At 42.8% G+C, this 19,974-nt stretch overlaps 1 protein-coding gene across 2 annotated transcripts; it reads right to left on the reverse strand.

The window, feature by feature from the left end:
- Nucleotides 1-1,466: 1,466 nt before the first annotated feature.
- Nucleotides 1,467-19,662, reverse strand: ldlra (low density lipoprotein receptor a). Of its 2 annotated transcripts, none has more exons than XM_052041890.1 (18): nucleotides 19,507-19,662; nucleotides 12,270-12,392; nucleotides 11,671-11,793; nucleotides 11,187-11,567; nucleotides 10,735-10,857; nucleotides 10,342-10,464; nucleotides 9,987-10,106; nucleotides 9,759-9,884; nucleotides 9,116-9,287; nucleotides 8,224-8,451; nucleotides 7,475-7,593; nucleotides 7,043-7,182; nucleotides 6,564-6,705; nucleotides 5,599-5,751; nucleotides 4,985-5,170; nucleotides 4,817-4,897; nucleotides 4,320-4,480; nucleotides 1,467-3,563 (listed from the first exon to the last, which is right to left on the reverse strand). In XM_052041890.1, exons 1-18 carry the CDS (start codon nucleotides 19,622-19,624, stop codon nucleotides 3,528-3,530), a joined length of 2,655 nt encoding a protein of 884 aa, XP_051897850.1. In that variant the 5' UTR covers nucleotides 19,625-19,662; the 3' UTR covers nucleotides 1,467-3,527. The 2 variants fall into 2 exon arrangements, with proteins under 2 accessions (XP_051897850.1, XP_051897849.1); XM_052041889.1 differs by having other exon boundaries at nucleotides 4,817-4,900.
- Between the last annotated feature and the right edge of the window lie 312 nt (nucleotides 19,663-19,974).

Here is a 19,974-nt window from a genome sequence, read left to right on the forward strand (position 1 = left end):
GCTGTCAAAATTAGCCTAGCCCCAATTTAGGACTTTAACTTGTGGATATTTGTAGTGTACCAAGAGATATGGAGGTTTTGTGGAGAGCTAATACAAGGTCAGCGATGATCACATTGACTAAGAAAGCAGACTCATGGGGGCTGTGTATTGTGCACTTTGGGCTTTTAACATCTAGCTTTCTTGTAAAGGCTCTACTCCACACTACAGAGGGAAAGAAAAGCAGTACAGAAAAAAAATGTAAGTGTCATCAAAATGACAGGGAGGGGAACTAGGAGAAATGAATAAAGAGGTTTCAAACCACCAGCATTCTATCCTACATGATTGTTCAATGTAGATTTTTCCAAAATAACCTCACTTCTCACTGGCAGATGGAATTATACAATGCACAACTCAGAATATCAAGCCAAGAAAGATTGTGACACAGGCAGTTTTACATTTAGATGTCTCACACAAAGTTTTGTCCCATGGCTAATCACTCAGGACCAGAGGAGTCGGCAAGGAAGTAACCTTGAGAACAAAAGCTCTCATATTACAAAGACTGTTTTATTGAATTAGACATCCAGAGCCACTATCTAAAAACCCTATTTGATGCATTAGCCAAAATCCTTCAGGATAACGTCCGGTTTAGGTTTACTCTGAACCAGACTTAAGCTTTATAAAAGATAAAAACAAGCTGCTGGAGGAACTCAGCAGGCCAGACAGCATCTGTGAAGAAAAACAGACTGTCAGTGTTTTGGTTACAGGACCCTTCTTCAGGGCTGAAGATAGGAAAAGAAGCCCAATACATCTGGTGGTGGTGGGGGTGGTTTGTGGGGGAGAAAAGAAAAAAAGAACCGATCCATGGGGGTTTGGTTTAAAGCAGAATTTTATGTTCATGCCATTAGGTTGCAAGGTCCCAAGACAGAAAATGAGGTGCTGTTCCTCCAGTGTTTGGACTTCTTGTGGCAGTGGAGGCCGAGGACTGACAATCTGTGACAGAGTGGGAGGGGGAGTTGAAGTGACTGGCAACAGGGAGATGCAGATCATGGTTACAGATGAGAGTGCAAGCTTCATGAATTTACAGGATTATATAGATCATTCATCTACATCAAGTGTAGATCCTCCCCAGATTATGAGGACTCAATTTATGGACAGCTTACACACAAGAACATGCATGTGCGAGATTGGGACAGATTTGCCAGCTGCTGCAGGGTTACAGACATCTTCTGGGGACTGGGTGTATGTAGACTGTTATGACCTGGTCATTTAAATTGAATCTTGTGTCCAGAGAAGCAACCTCATGTTTGGCCCATGAGTAACTATAAGCTAGCATGAAAATTAGTCCAGTGTACAGCACTGTTAATGAATTTCTATGTGGGAATGGAAATAAGTATCAGGAAGTGGGTGCAAAAAAAATACAGATGTAAACATTTAATCTTCAACCATGATTAAGTTTCAAATAATGCAAATCATACCTCAAGTTACAAGCTTTGAAATAAATTTTATTTAGCTGATTGTTGGGAAAAACAATGCAAGAAAGGAAATACACATCAATGTGATTTAGACAAGGTCAGAGCCTAACATTCATGAGGGTGCATTACATAAAGTTAGCTTCAGTCACACCAAATGTTATGGGGAGACAGACAACATTTAGATTGAACAGATTGCAGCAAGATTGACTCAATAGCAGCTCCGGATTTAAACACCCATGAACTCATTTAAAAACTGCAAGTAGGAAAGTCTCAAAACAAGTTCACATTTACTGAAACACCAGTGTTATGGCAGCAGAGGTAGCAAGGCATTAAACAGAACATAGATAAAATAATATATATATTTTTTTTTAAAGATTAACCAATACATCCTGTTATTGAATGATTTAACACCTTGAAGTTAAGCACACCCAGGGCACTCATAGCCAGGGCAAGGCACTTGCCCATATCCATGTGCATAATGGTACCTAATTGACAGATGGTCACTCTGGGATGTTGTTACAAGTACCCACTCCACCAGGTCCTTCAAGTTTGGTAAAGGGGCAAGATAGTGAATCACATTCATAGCAGAAGCACCACACTGAATGGTGCATGGGAGGTGGTCACAACTTAGCCAGTTACAGCACCAGCATTGTGTAGGATCCTATTCCAATGGGAACATGCACATGCCAGATTTTGCCAAGTTGACAACTGGCCTCCCACTGTGTTAGCCAACAGGATAGGTGGTGCTGGCTGGCAGTGTGAAGACATCCAGTGGTGGTTCAGTGGAATGGGTTCTGCTTTAGAATCTATTTTTTTTAAAAAACATTTTTATTTTGTAAATAAATATATGTTCTGTAAGTGTAAATTTAACAAGTAGAAAGACAAACCCATTTAGCAAAATGTGCTGTCAGAAAGCAGCTATTGTAAACATTTACATTTAAAAAACAGGAAAAATAGGACAAAGTTGGGCTTTGCACTGATTTTAACCCAGCACAGTGCATTATGGAATTCATCCTCCCCCAGCACTTCTGCAATTGGTACACATCCATATTGTACTACTGGAGCTGCACAGAGTCTGAGGCTTTACAATAATGGCTCCAGAGGACAGAAATAAATAAATAGATTAACATACATCAACACTGCAAATTATTAAACATTTCCTTCTGCAAAATATCTGTACAATTTACAGTTATTTACAAATTAAAGAGCGAGCTGGGTTCATACTTGTGGGCTGGCACCAACTCTGAAAAGAGGGACAGCTTCAGTTGCAAGGGGAACTAGCAGTGTCCCTTTGCTACTGATGAACAAGGACGAGAGCAATGCCTGACATGCAGTGCTTTAGGAAATCACAATGCATTCTGGTCAGCGTAGAGTTGCACACAACCCTGGGAGTGAATTGTAAAAAGTAAACTCAAGTAGAGTATTACATGAATGTTCAAGGCTGTACATGAATGTTCAAGGCTGTACATAAATTTGCACTGGATCCAAATAAAAACCCTCTGCCTTTATTTTCAATATGCTGCCTTTGGAAGCAGCAAGTGCCCTCCCTACCCATTGGCCAGCCCCAGCTTAATGTGGGAGTGAAGCAACAAGCCTGGGAAAGTAGAAGTCCAGCTCGCTCCCGCTAGACCTTGCTGTACACAAATGCTATTTACAAATGTACAAGACAAATCTTGCACTAAGTGTTATATATAATCTAGTCTGTAACATACTTCATATTTAAATCCTTTCTGTACATTCAGTAGATTAACCCACAATCAGTGTTCATTTCTGATTGTGTCAGATAGGTGTTGCCTTCAGCAAGTGTCTCAATAAGTCCCAAAAGGAAGTTTGTGTTCAGAGGTTAAGTAATATCTGACACTGGGATTTTTAGAAAAACCACAGTTAAAAATATCCACAGTAAATGGCACATTGATTGCAAATTAAAAAACCTATGGAGTGATTGTTGAGCTTGGGGGGTGGAGCAGTACAGAAACTAAAGGAGTGCTGTGCAAGGTGGGCTGAACAGTACATTTTACATTCCAGGTCCATAGACAGCATTGCTCCAGTGAGGCACTTTGCAGTAGGCTCTTTGTATCAAGCACCATAATCTTCCAAGCTTACAACTGCTCTCTGCAAAAGAAAGGCTTTTGTTTAGTTTCACATAACAAAGAAGGTAATTCAAAACCAATCATGTCACAGAATGATGAAAGTTGTCTCAAGTTCTCACAATTAACTGGCACACTGAAGAAACCAAAGTCTGGTGGGTGGGTCATTGTTTGCATGGATAAAAATGACATTTGGTTCAGTTGCTGGTATACCCATCCCTTGCTCAGAAGTTTGCAAATTCAGAATCATAGCTTGAGTGTTCAAACCCTGCTGGATGTAGTGAAGAGTAGCCAGAGGTCAGAACCAAGTGATCCAGGGTTACCATTTCAGATCAAATGGAGAATTTAGAAGTATTTAAAAACCCTCAATAATTTGGTAGTTTATTCAGGTGGAGTGGACAACTGAGGTAAATCAAAAAATTCAGCAATATCACCTCCACACCTTGTAGTGCAGAAGAAATCTAATCCTGTAACCCAAGTTTTACATCAAAATTGATTTCACATCAGTCATAATCTAGACTGACATTGATACCCTAGCTATTTAAAGTGAAAGTTCAGAGGTTTGAAAACAGCTGATTGACAACTGGCAACTTGGGAGGGTTATCTTCCAACAATTTTCCACTTTTCATCTTGGGCTGGGGGGGGGGGGGGGGTGTGGGAGGAGGTTGGTGGAGGGGTGGGAGGTGGTGGGTGAGGGGGGTTATGCAGCTTAAAGACGTGTTGTTTCACTAGAGGACAGGGTCTCAAGTTAAAATTGAAATATTAAACAGCAGTTTCTCACCGTAGGATATGTGTAGCCGACCTGGTTTCGACTGATGTGGACCTCATCGTCTTCAGTGGTCTTCTGGTAAACAGGGTTATCAAAGTTGATGCTGTTGGTGTTCTTCAGTCTCCAGTTTTTCCATATGAAATACACAGCAGTACCAAGGAGTGCCAGGATTGCTGGGGAAAGAGAAGAGCAGTTTGATCATTATCTTCCCAGAGATTTCAGTGCATGGTCACAATTGAAAAGGTAGCTGGACATTCCAGTTTGGAGCAGAGCATTTCCTCAATCTCATTTCTAGTGGAATGGAGCAAACACCGAGCATCATTCTCTCAGCTCAAATCCTAGATAAAACCTGCCTGCAAGGAGAGGACAATCCCAATGGCTAATGAGTTTGACAAGTACCAGTTGTGTCAATGTCAAGAGCTGTGATAACTACAAGGCCAATCAGTTGGAATCTACACAAAAATGTTAGCACTAGTTTAATTTCCCCAATTTGTCTGGACTGAACTTACCCAATGGTAGAACAATCCACAACGCATTAATTCCTTTGTGGTCTGCAGCAGCAGCTGCCTCAGCCGAAACCCCAATGCGCTCTGCTAGAGAAAACAAAACAGTAAGTGGTCTGAAAGCAAAAATCTTTCTAAAAGGCCAAATTGATTTAAAAGTAGTTAGAGTGGTACCTTTATGTGAAATGGTGAGCATTTCATGCAGAGTTGGAAGTGTGGAGGGATCAGCACGAGCCACAGTGTTAGCAGGGCTGTGCGTGGTCACTTTCTTGACTGTGGTGGGGCTGGCTGTCAGGATGGTCTTATTATTGCGACTCGATGTTTTGGCTGTGCTCAACTTGGCAGTTGGTGTGGTGACAGCTAAATAAAAAGTCAATGTTCAATATGTGCACATTGGAACAATCTTATCTCTTAACTGTAATGTGGAGGTAGGATGTGCTGATATTGTGAATGATCATTTTTCAGGAAACATGTCACATTCAATTACATCTTTAAAAGACAAACTACAGCTTCACTAATCAAGCTTTTTCAAAGTATGACTAGCTTCCCCCTTCTCCAAATTATTCTCTTGCTGCCTCATTATACCCTTTCCTTTAAAATTTACCCAGGACACATTTTGATCACCCTACTTATGGTGAGATTTTCATTTTGCACCTTCTCCCACTCACTTTGGGACTGTTCCCCCTCCCCTACACAAAAAAGATTAGTGCTTTCCAAATGCAAGTATATGCTCCTTAATTAAACCAAAAATCAGCATCCAAGATCAGACTAAGAAAAAAAAGACAAACCTTTAATACAGCGCCTCATGTCTGGCCCAAGTTGCATGCCATCAGGACAAACACAGGTGTACTTTGGAGAATGAGCTGTGATCTGTGGTGCTGGAAGGCATAGATGTTCACATCCACCATTTACTTGCCCATTCTGCTCACACCAGTTAGTACCTGGGAGAGGAAGATAGTGATTACATACAAGGATAATTCAATTGTGACCTTTACTATTAGATTCGAAAGATAAAGCAAAAAAGAACAATGCCCAATAACAAGCCACAGTGATAACACATTAGGGCGATAACCAAATGATTGGTCAAAAAGCACAAAGTTCTAATGATATTCCCAGAGCTCAGGGACAAAGTTGTTGACAGTATATTCTATGCAACAGCAAATAGAGCAGGGTGAACAAATGCATCTAGACATACACTATGAGTAACCTAAATACATGGGAATCTTCAAAGAGGCAGTGCCTTAAGGCAGCAGCATCCATCATTAAGGACCCTCACCACCAGGGCCAGGCCCTCTTCATGTTACTGCCATTGGGGAGGTGGTACAAGAGCCTGAAGACCCACATTTCAACAATTCAGGAATATCTTCTTCCCCTCTGCCATCAGATTTCTGAATGGTCCATGAACACTACCTTGTTATTCCTCTTGCACTTTTTTTGTAACTTATAGTAATTTGTGTCTTGCACTGTACTGCTGCCACAAAACAAATCTCATAACACATGTCACTGATAATAAACCTGATTCCCAATGGCAGCAGATTTGTACTTTTAGGGAGCTACCTTGTAATCCACTAGGGACAAGTTGAAAAGCACTGGAATAGGGCACTAACCATTGGCAGGTGCTCATCTCTGGAGTGATAGATGGTAGAGGACTTTGGTCATTTGGCCAAATATCAGTTTTAATTGAGAACTAGTGGACCTCCAAAGAACTATGGTTCTGGTTAGCTTCAAGGAACATCCTTAACTCACAACTAACCTCTAGGCTGCCGAAGATGGTGATAGAGGACAATGTCTTGGGGAACATCTAGGTTCTCAATGACTGTTAGAATATCACCCCCAGTGAGCCTGTTGGCACTGAAAATTGCCTCGTGATCCACATCAGTCCAGAAGACCTTATCCTAAGGAAAAAAGAAATACATTAGCAAAGCCAACCAGCTCTGGAAGAAAGTGCAACATATTCAAGACTCCAAGCAACACAAGAATAAGACTGATACTTTCCAAAACAAATTTATAGATCCTTGGTTTTTTTTTTATATATATATATAAAAAATCAACCAGAAACCCTGGTCTGTGGCTCAGAACTTAGAGCAAAGTTTCACTTGGAGATATCTAGCTCTTGCTGGTGGCTGGTTTTTAAACTAATGAACACTTTTAATCTTGACTGCAATCCCAACCCATCAAATTTTATGCAATTATAAATCTCAGCTATTGCAGTACTATGCTTCAGCCACTCACCTCAAACAGAGCCAAAGAGAAGGGATGAGCCAGCTTGTCTTCTGAGATGATCAAGGTTTTCCTGCTGTCTCCAGCAACACCAATACTGGACAAAGTGTGCAACTTGGAGTCTACCCAGTAGAGTCGCTGATTCACCAAATCTGGAACAAAAACAGCACCATCATGCACTGTCCCAACATACTTGATTTAGCATCCAAAGTGGAATTTTTCATACAACTCCCAAATCAGATTAAGAATCACTAAAGTTCCAGGAGATACTGCAGTGAAGGCCAATGGAGAATATCCATGATTAGGGGAAAAATGTCACCAACAACCCAGAGAAAGTTTAAATGAGACAACAACTTGATTCAGAGGATCTGCACTTGAGGCTATTCTTTGTATGCTCCTTGATTTGTACAAAAGAAAAATGGCAAAATTAAGATAAATACTCACCCAGGGTGATTCCATTTGGCCATTCAATCCCCTCACTGACTAGTGACATACGATCCACGCCATTCAAACCACCTTTCTCAATCTTGGCAGGGTTTCCCCAGTCACTCCAATATAGAAAGCTGAAGAGGGGGTAAAGAATCAATTAGTCAACCCACTATGCTGACTGGATTACAATCCAAATCAATGAAATAAAAGTCACCCAAACCCTCTTGCTCAAAACACCAAATAGTCGATCGAGACCTTGTGTTGACAAAATGCAGAAAATATTCAGATCATGCAGCATTTGTAGAAAGAAACAAGTTAATATTTTAGGTTGAAGATTTGTCAGAATTGGGAATTTGATGAGGGGGATGGGGGGGGGGGGAAGAAGAGAGGGGAAAAAGAGAAGAGAAAATTCTCATTTCCTGTTTTGACAAAATCTCCAACCACAGATGCTGCCCAATCTGCTGAGTATTTCCAGCACTGCCTTTATTTCAGATTTCCAGCATCTGCAGTTTTGCAGATTCATTCTCAGCTGTATTTGTTTTAAAAAACATCAAGGCATTGCCCCATTTTTTGGGTCAAACCTAGTTTTCCCTTCACTGCAAAGGGAATCATGCGACCAGTTTCTAGATTTGCTGTAGCAGCAATGGTTTAGCCAAGGTGGGAAGACTAGAGGGATGAAACTCTTAATCAACATGAGCCTGTCAGCAGTTTGTACAGATGATCCTATAAAAACTCATCAACTTGGCTTCAGAAGCTGTACGTACCCATGAACTGGATCCACCACAATGGCCCTGGGCTTTGATACTTTTTCTTTGAAGAGGACTTTTCTCTTTGTTCCAGCTGTGTTAGCTACTGAGACAGTGCTGGCAACATAGTCTGTCCAGTAGATGTTCTGGTGAATCCAGTCTACAGCCAGACCATCTGGTGCCTCAATCTCTGTCTCAATCACTGTAGAATGATGGGAAGAGTTCTCAGCTTTGTCCATTAGAGAACTGGAGGAAGAGAGAAAAAAAGTTACCAGAAGTTAGTTAGATCTGGAGATGTTGCCCAGAAGGTTCTTTGGAAGTTAAGAATGATGTACAAAATCTTATGGTTAAGAGCTGCTTCATTAGATGTTCAAAGTATAGGTCAGACAGTGCCAGCTTGTACCAACAAGTGAGGCAAGTAAAATGAAGTAACAAAGAACTTGACCTCACGCTCACCCTTTACCAGTCTAAACTGGTGAGAAAAGAGAATCTGTTAACAGTCTGTGAAAAAAGGTACTGTGAGTTACACTTCAGTTTTGCTCAAAGGAACTACAGGTATAGAGCCAAATATACTACAAGTTAAAGCTTTGCAAACAAACAGGTGATTATACAAAGATGCAAGTGTAAAGAAAGCTAAAAACTACAAGGAAAACAATCTGGACCCTAACCCAACATTAGAGATTTAATTTTCATCCAAGAGAAACAGATGCAACAAGAGATGGATTCACTTTAGCATCAATTTTAACAAATAGGTTTCTGGGAAGTGCATCATACTGAAGACTGAACTCCTGATCTGAGAGATTTGGTTCTGGAGTCCAAAAAAACCCACAGGATCATACTGTCATCACAGCCAACCACTATGCCACCAGTGCCAATGCCCTGGTTCCCCAAACCACATGCAGAATCTCACCTAAAGATTTTTTTCTGATCCAGGTCAGCCCAATAGATCTTGTTTGTGGCCACCTCCATGTCTAGTGCCACAACATGTTTCAGACTGGGGATCAGCTGCGTGTACTCACTCCGATCAAGAGTCAGTTTTCTGACCTCATGCCGGCTGGTGAAGAACAAGTATGCAACGGTCCCTAAAATGAAATTCAACGTGGGAAGCATTAGATTCAACTAGTTTACACAAACAAACACATTGATTAAAATTAACAAAACTCCGGTCATGTCAACAAGATTGTGCCACTGGCCTGTGGAATTTATCATGAGTCCTAAAGGTCATACATTGTACACACACTGACAGTGATCTTTGATAAAGTGAACTTTCTAACTCCATGTACTCAAATAATAGATTCTGCCAAGCTTCTAACCTTGAGTTTTGGCAGCAAGCAACACAAACTCCACTGCACACATTAGGAAGGAAGCAGGCAGCCTCTTTACCCTTATGGCAATAAGTATTGTGAAGCCATTTCTAGTCAAGTAACCAATCCAAACAGCAGTGCATTAAGAAATGTTTGATTTGACTTAAAATCACCCAAAGACAAAGAAATTGAGAACTACAGCTGATAAAATTCAAATACAACTTCATGCACAATCTTAGTGGTTCTTACCAATAGCCTTGCACTGCCTGGTCACTGGATCCATGTGATAGCCTTCATTACACTCACACTTGAATCCACCATCCAGGTTGATGCAAATCTGACTGCATGTATCTGGGTTCTCACACTCATCAATATCTGAAAGTCACAAAGTGTCAAAATTTGTATCCTTTGAATAACACTCTGGTACAAAAGAATAACAAGAACAATATTAGGTGCTGGGCAGGATGCAATACCTACCTTCACATTTGGTATTTTCAAATAGTCTGAATCCAGGTCGACAGAGGCACTGGTAGCCAATCTTCAGATCTTTACAGATGTGTGAACATCCTCCATTTTCTTTTAGGCATTCATTCTCACCTAGATCAGAATGGTGAAACCAAAGGATTAACTAGTTTAACCCACTCATCTTTGTCTTGTTCAGTAAAATTCCAGTTGAGCAATGGATTCCTTAATCTACCCTCTGACCACCAGCTCCACTTAAAACTAGCTTATTGCTGTTCCTGTAAATCAACATTTACTAGGCTAGAAGCTGTCAAAAGTTCAATTTTTCCTAAAAGTCACACACAAAAGATCCTTAATTTAACTGACATACCACACTCCTTCAGGGGCTCATCTGACCAGTCTCTGCAGTCACGCTGTGTGTCACAAACTTTATCCAGTAGGATACACTCTCCACTCCTACATCTGAACTTGTGGGGACCATCACACCTAGTCACTGAAAACACAGGGGAAGGTTAAAATATTTTACATTTTCAAATCTGTCAACTGCAGAACTTAGTTTGACTCAATGCAATACATTAGCAAAGTGGCAAAAAGACATTCTTTGGTACAGAACAAATAGGACAACACTTCAATAACTTCAACAGTAGCCAGGTAGGAGGGGAAAAAAGCTCACATTTAAACTAACTAGGTATGCACAATGACTGTAGACAAAATTTTATTCGAAAACTTAGCAATAAGCAATGCCCAGTGGAAATCAACATACCATTTACACAGCCAGCTTCATCACTATGGTCGTGACAGTCAAATTCCTTATTACACTGTAGGCTTCCGTGAATGCACGTCCCATCATCACACTGAAATTCATCAGGCTGGCAAGTTGTCAGAGCTTAAAAGAAGAAAAATGGGATGAATACACTGGATATGTCTGTAAATTATCTGTTAGTATTATAGTTTGGCAATGCTTATAACATCAATAGTTTTACAGGGAGGCCTCTCGGCTCACCAACTGAAGCAGAGACTTTCTTCCTTATGATCCCTCTACCCCAGAAATATAGCAGAAACAAGTTTCCAGACTTCTGGGATCTCATGCAAGTGCACCATCAGTTTTTGTCTACAGATTTATGAAGTACTTTCTCAGGGCAGGAAATCCTGCACCCAAGACCATCCTAGCCTTAGGTTAACACTTGGCCATACTCAGGCACTGTGAACACTCACCACAGCCTTCCTCATCCGACTTATCCCTGCAGTCGGTGCTGCCATCACAGCGCCATTTCACGTGGATGCACTCGCCACTTTTAGCACAGTGGAATTCTAGGCTAGTGCAAGGACTGGGCTGTTCAAATGCAGGTGCTTTTCCGCAGTTTTGTGGCCATTCATCTGACCCATCAGGGCAATCGGGATCATCATCACAAGCCCAGAATTCTGGGATGCACACGTGGTTACCACACTGGAACATTTTAGGTCCACAGGTCCGTTCTGGACATCCCAACTCATCACTACCATCAGCACAGTCATCCTCTTCGTCACAGGTAAACTTCATGGAGATGCAGTTTCCATTATGGCACTGGAACTCGTTATCTTTGCAAATGCGGGCAGCTGTTGAACAGGACAGCAAGTAATTGTAAGACTGGCTTTGCACTCATGAGTGGTTAGAAGTGGCTGAACAAGCAGAGAGAAAAGATCCTTCAAGATCACTTACGGCAATTCTCCTCATCAGACTTGTTCTCACAATCGGCTTCAGAGTCACAGCGCCAGGATGCTGGGATACACTTGTTAACACGTCCACCACAGCTGAATTCAAGAGCGCCACAGGTTTTATTCTCTGAAACAGCAACAGTCAAAGATGTTTTAAGTTTATTTTTCACCACCTACAGGATTAGGTTCGTCTTTTCACATTTGAAGTTAATTCATATTCAAGCACTTGGACCCATTTAGGCAAGCCACCCCATACTTTCTCATTTCCCCAAAGATGCAGATCGTAGGATTTTTATTTGGATGGCAAAAGCCCACTAAATAACCATTCTTTCCTCCTACAATCATCCCTAAACCATCACGGCAATTCAGATTCATAGGATGCACAACTAGTTTAATAGACCATGAGAAGATTCAGTACACCTTTTCCTAAAGGGACCATTGGTCAGACATGATTAAGTAGCTTGAGAGAGATGCAAAACCACAGTAGAGGAATTAATGCCCTGGATTAGCCGATTTAGTAGGGATATTGGAAAATAACTATGTACATGGCACTATATACACAGTGCAACTGCCACTAAAGAAACAAAATAAAGTTCCACTTACTGCACGTCTCAAATGATTCATCAGAACCATCTTCACATTCAGACTGTCCATCACATAGCCACTGTGCCCGAATACATTTCCCATCACCACACCTGAAGTGGTTCCTATCACAAAATCCAGCAGCTGAAAGTAGAAAAATAAATAGGTCACCCATCTTTGGTTTTATAGTGATCAGAAAGTTAGAGAAAAACTGGTTAAGTATCAAAAGAAAAGACACCCCGGCAATGTCAGTTGGAAGTTCAAGGATTGGATCTAATACCTTCTTCCCCCAGATGTGCTCTGAATTTCAATATACAAGATACCACAGAATCCTGTTCCACTTCCTGCATTAAGTACCACAGCACATTTCCACCGACTAGCTTCTAGGTTCATTATTAGGTCTTAGACGAAGGCACAGCTGCAGTTGCAGTTCATCGCAGTGTTGTAATGTGAATTAACTTGCAGCCCACACACTCCATTCCACCCCAGTTTCCCCAAATGCCTACTGGAGAACTATTCTCTGGCTGCAAGTTGTGGCCCATGTTTCTTTCAAGGGCATGTGCTGGTCAACAGGTCAGTTCTATGACCCACTGCTGGTTCTTGAATGCAGATCTGAGTAACTGAGCAGGTATGGTCCCAGGTCTGTATGAACTGATACCAAACTGGGCAATAATGTACAAGACCTGCAGTAACTCCAGGCTTCTGTATTTCAAGATTACTGCTTCCCCATACCTACCAATCACTGCCTTCTGCAGTTGGGCATTTACATTGCACACAGGGAATTTTGTGAAATTGTGTGCTCAAGATCACACCAGGTCTTTAACTTGCCCTTTCAATTCTCAAATTCAGACAGGCAGGGTAATTAAGGAAAATTACTTGTGTAAAGGCTCAGCAATTTGAGAATCAAACTGATAGAGGCAACCAGTTAACAATAATCAAGGCTGCAAACTTTCTATACCAACAGTTAACAATAGGCTGAAAACCTCAGACTGGTGGATCTCATCTTGCTTCCTCTTGCTTTCTCCTCCACGCACCCCCCCCCCACCCCCCAAACAAAAGTGTAAAATAATTTAGTATGCCCCTTTCCCTGCTGTGTCCAAAGTACCATGAAGGTCATTCAGTCCCCTTTAGTCATGAAGGAACAGCCCAGATTTTGTCAGAGCTAATTACTGTCAGAATCATACAATGTGGAATCTGGCCCTTCAGCCCACCACATTAACTACCTGTTTGCACTAATCCTACATTAGTCTTATTTATTTGTCTCCTATTCTTATGAACTTCTCTTCCTCCTCTCCTCTCCCTTCCCACCACCCCCCCCCCCCCCCCAAACAACCATCAGATTCTACCACTAGGAGCAATTTAGTGACCAACTAACCTACCAGCCCACACACATTTGCGAAGTGGGAGGAAACTGGCAGAGCATGCAAATACCCAAGGTCAGGACTGGCACCGTGAGGCAGTGGCTCTACTAGCTGTAGGACAGTGCTGCCCACAGTTGCAGTGATGAGTTCCTTGTGATTCTGAATCTGCCTCCTTCTGTGACAAGAGCTGTTAGTTCTCAACCTTCTCACCAAGTGGAGCACAGGTTCCAAATTTAGGTGCAATATACTTAAGATGCTAATCATGTCAGAGTTGGCAGTCAATTAGCCTATTGATCTCATTTCCCCTGGCCCAGAAACCGATTCTCTCACATGGCTACAAACTACTCCATTGATTCTTTTACAGGTAACTGATAATTTTGTCTTCCAGAATATTTAGTTCGTGTGTTGATAACCAGATTATTCTAGTGTGATGTTTGTTACCAGACCAGGTTTATACTCTGATATTAGATGAACAAGGAATGATCACATCAAAACATACAAAGTTCTTAGAGATAGATGCAAGGATTGTTTCCCCTGCTTAGGGCTCTAAACCAGTTGTCAAACAAAATGAGTAGTGGGCTAATCAGGCCTCATAAGAGATTTCTTCAGCTCAGTGAATCTTTCAAATTCTCTTGGGTAGACGACTGCAGAATCTCATGTCACTAAGTACATTCAAGATTATGATCAATAAATGATTTCTAGATACGAAAGGGATACAGGGAAAACACAGGAAAGTGGTACCAAGATGAAATACCAGTCACAAAAAATTTAATGAATGACAGTAGGTACAAGGGGCAACAGACAACCCAACTACAACACCATTCTTGTGCATTGCCACAACTTTATAACACAATGAGCAGTCCTCACCTCAAGAGGTGAGCAACCCTGCACGTCACTAGGTTGTGCAATTAAACCAAAGAAAATCCTCCAAAATACCACAGTACATAGACTATTCAGAAGACTCTATTCATCCATTCCACTTTTCTTAATTAAATTTGAGCACCAGTCTTTCAGGACTGAGTTACCAATTAACAAGAGTCCCTTAGCCTGATTCAGCAGTATTTCATATGCCAGCCTGTTAAAACAGCCCAACATTTTACAACTGCAGGAAGATTAATGAGGTTAGCCTAAAAGTTCCTTTTTGTGTGTGGGGTAGTGCGATAATCAGCATTTGAGTCAAGTGTTCATAACAGTTTCCCCTTGAGGAAAATTTCAAATAGAAATTCCAATTGTGTGGGTTTTCCAGTACTAGAAACTTACTTGTACAGTGACTCACTCAGATGAGTACAATCATCTCTGGTTCAAATCACCCATTTGCTGTTGAAAAGTGGGCCGATAGCCTCATTATACATGATTGGCTCGTTGGTTACGACATATTTCATGACCACACCCACACTGCTCTAAGAAGTGACTACATATGGCACGTTAACAGGATGTTCAAAGCAATATATTATAGCAGCTACAACACCTCCAATGAATAATCAGAATCAAAAGGAAAGGTGACTGCCATTGCCTGGCCTTTAGCTTCCCCTTCATTTTTGCAAGTGCCAAGTTTAAACACAGCAACACAAGATTTCTCTTTCCACACCAATAGTTTCTATGTAAAAAGCAGAGTCCTGAAACTGACCACTGCCACCTAGAGTATCATTTGTTTTACTACCAAGTCAGCAGCACCCTCAAAACTTTCATGTTGGTCAATTTCTTCCCCAGCATCCACACAGCAGACTCAGCACGAGTCAGGGGTTAAAAACCCAATACAAAATTTATACAAATACTGATACCAATTACATCACTAGCAGTTCCATTACCAGTTAGAGTAATGCACCAGGGATTTACCCAGAAAGCTTTCTAGTCTACACAGATTAGGTGCACATCCAACTAAGGAATTAAGACTGAAATTTAAAAGCTTTGTTTGAAGAGAGATCTGACAAAGTATTTAAAATAATGAGATAGAAAACAGATTTCTAGAAAAATGAAGGGTGTATCCATGATATGACATTTTACAAGATGAAGGCATGGTGGTAATGTGAAATACACCATTAAAAAAAATCAAAAGCTAAGGTTTTTTTTTGGGGGGGGTAATAAAAGACATACGATCAGAAAAAACATTAGAGATAAAGGAACAGTGATGAACGCACCTTATTGTGTACACAGACAGTAAGCATGGACTAAGAGCCAAACAGCTGGTGCAAACCTTAATAAATGACGTTTCCAGAAGTTGCACTGCCACTTAAAAAGCAATGCATACAGAAAAGCACACCTCTGCTTTTCATACATCTCTTGCACATAATCTTGGATCCATGCCCATTCATTCTACACTGTTTAGTCAATGGAATGATTTTCTAATAGTTTTGTCCCATCCCTTCCTGCATTCTTAAAGACAAAATTAAGATGTTTCTAGCCATGGAGGATCTTTCAAATACAGCTGGGACTTCAACTGGGTTTTTAACGTGGCATTAGATGGGATATTGCCAGTCAGCATGAGATTTGCCTTCATTGCTATTAACTTGCTAAAGCTATAGAGTAGAAAGTATGTGTATCACACAAACATGTTTGAAATAACAAGGTATGACACTAATGAAGCACCATAATGAAGACACTGGTTATTAGTTTCTAATAACAGCTCCAATTCATTATATTGAAATTTTTTTTAAAACACATCAGTTATTGCATTGGATAGCTAGTATGAAACCATCCACTTCACATTCCACAGTATGCAGTGGTGAAATGCCTCTGTAGTTAGGATTGATACCAAAAAAAGGTGAGTGTTTAAAAGGTATCAGCCAAGGTCTACAGTGTTGGATCAGACAAGATGACGTTAACTACATGATCTAATGAGACATTCAATACACTCCATCTATATTTAAACACAATATTTAATACTAACCGCCCCCCCCCCCCCAAATACCCATTGAACATTTAATCTCATTCCAAATTGAATTCTGCCACCTTCAGCAACAGTCTTTCTGTAGGGCCATAGAAGAGCAACACTTAGCTGCACTGTCCTGGAAGAGAATGCTCTCTGAAGATTACAGCGCGGAACTCCACCCTGCAGCCACTCTCCGTTATAAAAAAAGCACTATGCAGAGACACTATAACTGCTCATTTCTACCAAGAAAGTACTGGGCACTTTGCCACAAGAGAATCCCAGGTTATATTTGCAAACTCAAACAGCATGCCAAGCCCAATTTAGCGCAAGTAACAACTGTCTCAAATGCATCCTTGAAAGCTATTTCTCTGCTTTACAGCTGACACCTGATTCCTAGCATGCTCACTGCAGTCTTGTGCTAAAATGCAAGATAGCCCAATCTGCAGCACCAGAAACATACCTGTAACTGCATTACTACAATCAGTTGCCAAGAATTTAAAGACCTGCTTGCTGAGAACTTTTGTAGTCTTACTTTAAAACTTATTTCTCAGGGGACTTGGTACTCAGTTTGTATGTGCTGAGGATAACAAGCTTTATTGTTGCCATCTCATCAATGCTCAAAAGGCAGCTGAGACTATCAACAGTAACTTAGTCAACAAGACAGTCTGATCGTACCATGCAAGCCAGCCAATCAGAGGCTACCTTGCACAAGCTGTTTTAAAAAGGAGTGGCTTGGTGAATTCAAACCCTTCAATTGTAACGCATGTAACCAAGGCGGGTGCACAATTAAGCAAAGCAAATGCAACCAAGAAATCTATGGAGACAGGAAACAAATCTCAGAATAACACAATGGCACTACAGGTAATGCTGCTGTTTCAGCTCAGGCAAGTACATTCAATTCAGACCTCAGGTGCTGTCTGTGTAGAGTTTGCATGTTTTTCCTGTGACAGTGTGAACTTCTCAGAGTGCTCTGGTCTCCACCAAACATCTCAGACATACTGGCTGCAAGGTTAATTGGCCACCAAATTACCCTTGTGGCTGTAACTGGGGGGGGGGGGGGGGGGGGGGGGGGGGGGGGGGGGGGGGGGGGGGGGGGGGGGGGGGGGGGGGGGGGTCAGAGCGATGTTAATGGGAATGTTCAAGAAAATAGGCTACAGGGGGAAAATGGGATTGATCTGAAAACTGGCATAGACTCAACGGGCAAAATGACTCCTGTGTCACAAGTATAAAACTAAACTGGAATAGGTTATACTGCCCTTCATTGTATTGAATGGTGGAATACTCATGTGGCTGAATGTTCACCTCAGCAACCGTCCTTACTCATCCGATACCTCACTCCTATCTTGGGTGATGAATCTTAAATCAACCATTCACTACCACCCTCATTGAAAGCTCCACTCCCATGTTCATTCATTAAAGGAAGTGACTCAGCTCGCAGCTTTTAAGTCCAAAATCAAATCATGCAATTAAGTTACTCTAACAGCTCACACCTCAGCACAACCAACAAGTCAAAGAGACTTTATCCCACTCCTCAAGCAAGGAATTTTAAACTTTAACAAGAGCCCTCCAGCATCTTGCCCAAGCATCTACTTAGAGAGACATTCTTCACCTCTGAATACTTGAACAGACTTCCCATTCCACACCCCCTCCGTCCCAAAACTAGGAGTACTGACAGGAATTCCAGAAACAAACAATTCATCATCACACAAGAATTGGGGAATTCCTGTTATGTTATACACTAATCAAACCTCAGTGCATGGAGCTTAGCCAAGGTAGTACATTTCCAAGTACAGTACTACCGTACCGTGGCAAAGCACTGAACTTGCTTTAATGATCTGGTTCACAAATAAGGCTCCGTAATAAACTTCTCACTCTTTAAACAAATGAACTGACAGGGACAGAGCAAGACTTCAACATCTCACCCCAAAGATCCCTGCGAGAATAGCACTTTCAAACTGGAAGAACATACAAATTAGGAGCGGAGCGGAGCGGGGCGGGGCGGGGGAGGGGGGAGAAGAGCCACTCAGCCTCAAGCCTCTTCTGCCATTTAAGAAGTTCATCTGATACACTTATAACCCCAACACTGCAACCTTTCAAGTCCTTGCACATCAAGAATCTATCTACTTCTGCCTTAAAAGGATCACTTTTCCATCTTAAGGAGCAGGAAACAAAGTCTTTTGAATGTTAAGATCAAAAAAGGGATCTCCCCCCCCAATCAAAAACTTCACCATCTTAAATAAAGTGACCCTTATTTAAAACAGTAATCCTCTGGCTCTAGTCCCACGGGGAAGCATCTGCCCAATAAAATCCACCCACCCCCAGGATCTTTTAGAGAGAGCTCGTCTCCAACCGGATGAAATCATAACCCGACTCCACAGGCAGGAACCCTGCCCGCTCGGCACCGAGCGAGGGATTAAAAACTCGGGTTAAATTTAACCTTCAGCGCCGGGTCCCTGAAGGATCGGGTGAACGGCACCCTGCCTACAACTCCCAGGGCTCTCCGCGCACCCCCACCCACCCACACGGAGGTGGGGCCACAGGACCAGCCCCGGCGAGCGGCGCTCTGATTGGTCGCCGAGCGAACAGGAGATCGCCGGACTCCGCCTCCCGGCCAATCAGCAGCCGGAGGAGAAACCCCCACTTCAGTGATGGGGAACTCGGGAGCCCCCCCCCCCCCCCCCCCCCCCGCCAGCGGGGTCGGGCGGCGGACGCCGGACGCCGGTAGGGTGGCGGCGGTCCGTGAAGGGAGGGGTGGCGGGGGTCCGTGCGGCTCCTTCCCCCGTCCCCGACTCCCACCCACTCCTCAACAGCCCGACTCCCGAACCGGCTTCCTCACACCCCACCCGCCTCCACCGTCCTCCCCCCCCCCCCCCCCCGCCCGCCTATCCCGAGCTCAGCCCCGTCATCGTCCCCCCCTCACCGGGACCAGCCTCAACCGCCAACCCTTCCTACCCCCCCCCGTCCCCCCTCAAACATCCCCCGCCACCGCCATCCACAATACAAGCCTACTCAGCCCCGAAACACTCACCTGCCGGAGCCGGTAACAGGAGGGAAACGGCGAGAGGGAGGAGGAGAAGCAGCGACGGAGCGAGCGATCTACCCATGTCGGCGGCGGGTGCTCGGAATGGGAGCCGGCTCCCGCCCATCCGGGTATTTGAAAGCCGGGCGCCAGCGGCCGGTGGGGTGATCCGTTGGCCCCGCCCCCACCATTTAAAAGGCGACGCCCCGCCTTCCCGCCCACTCCCGGTGGGGCGCTGGGGCAGGCCGGGCTCTCGGCGGCTGGCTCCTCACCAACATGTCCTTAACCAGCCAGCAATCATTAAAAACAATTAAATCCGCCTCAGAGACAACTGAAACTTGAACAATTGCACTAACATTGCAGCCCAGTCTTCCTCACTGGTGTCGGTTTATATTGTCACTTGTACCGAGGTGCAGTGAAAACTTGTCTTACGAACCGATCGTGCAGGTCAATTCATTGCACAGTGCAGTCACATTG

This window comes from Pristis pectinata, chromosome 31 (genome assembly GCF_009764475.1).
Source record: "Pristis pectinata isolate sPriPec2 chromosome 31, sPriPec2.1.pri, whole genome shotgun sequence".
Lineage (NCBI taxonomy): Eukaryota > Metazoa > Chordata > Chondrichthyes > Rhinopristiformes > Pristidae > Pristis > Pristis pectinata.

What these genes read in the sequence shown, in the direction of transcription:
- ldlra (XM_052041889.1), bottom strand. Translation starts at nt 19,624, where the DNA reads ATGGGCGGGAGCCGGCTCCCATTCCGAGCACCCGCCGCCGACATGGGT. An exon ending in TGAGCCCCTGAAGGAGTGTG is followed by an intron (nt 10,107 to 10,341) that starts GTATGTCAGTTA and finishes ATTCTGATCTAG; the next exon opens with GTGAGAATGAATGCCTAAAA. An exon ending in TCGGCTACACATATCCTACG is followed by an intron (nt 3,564 to 4,319) that starts GTGAGAAACTGC and finishes TTTCTTTTGCAG; the next exon opens with AGAGCAGTTGTAAGCTTGGA.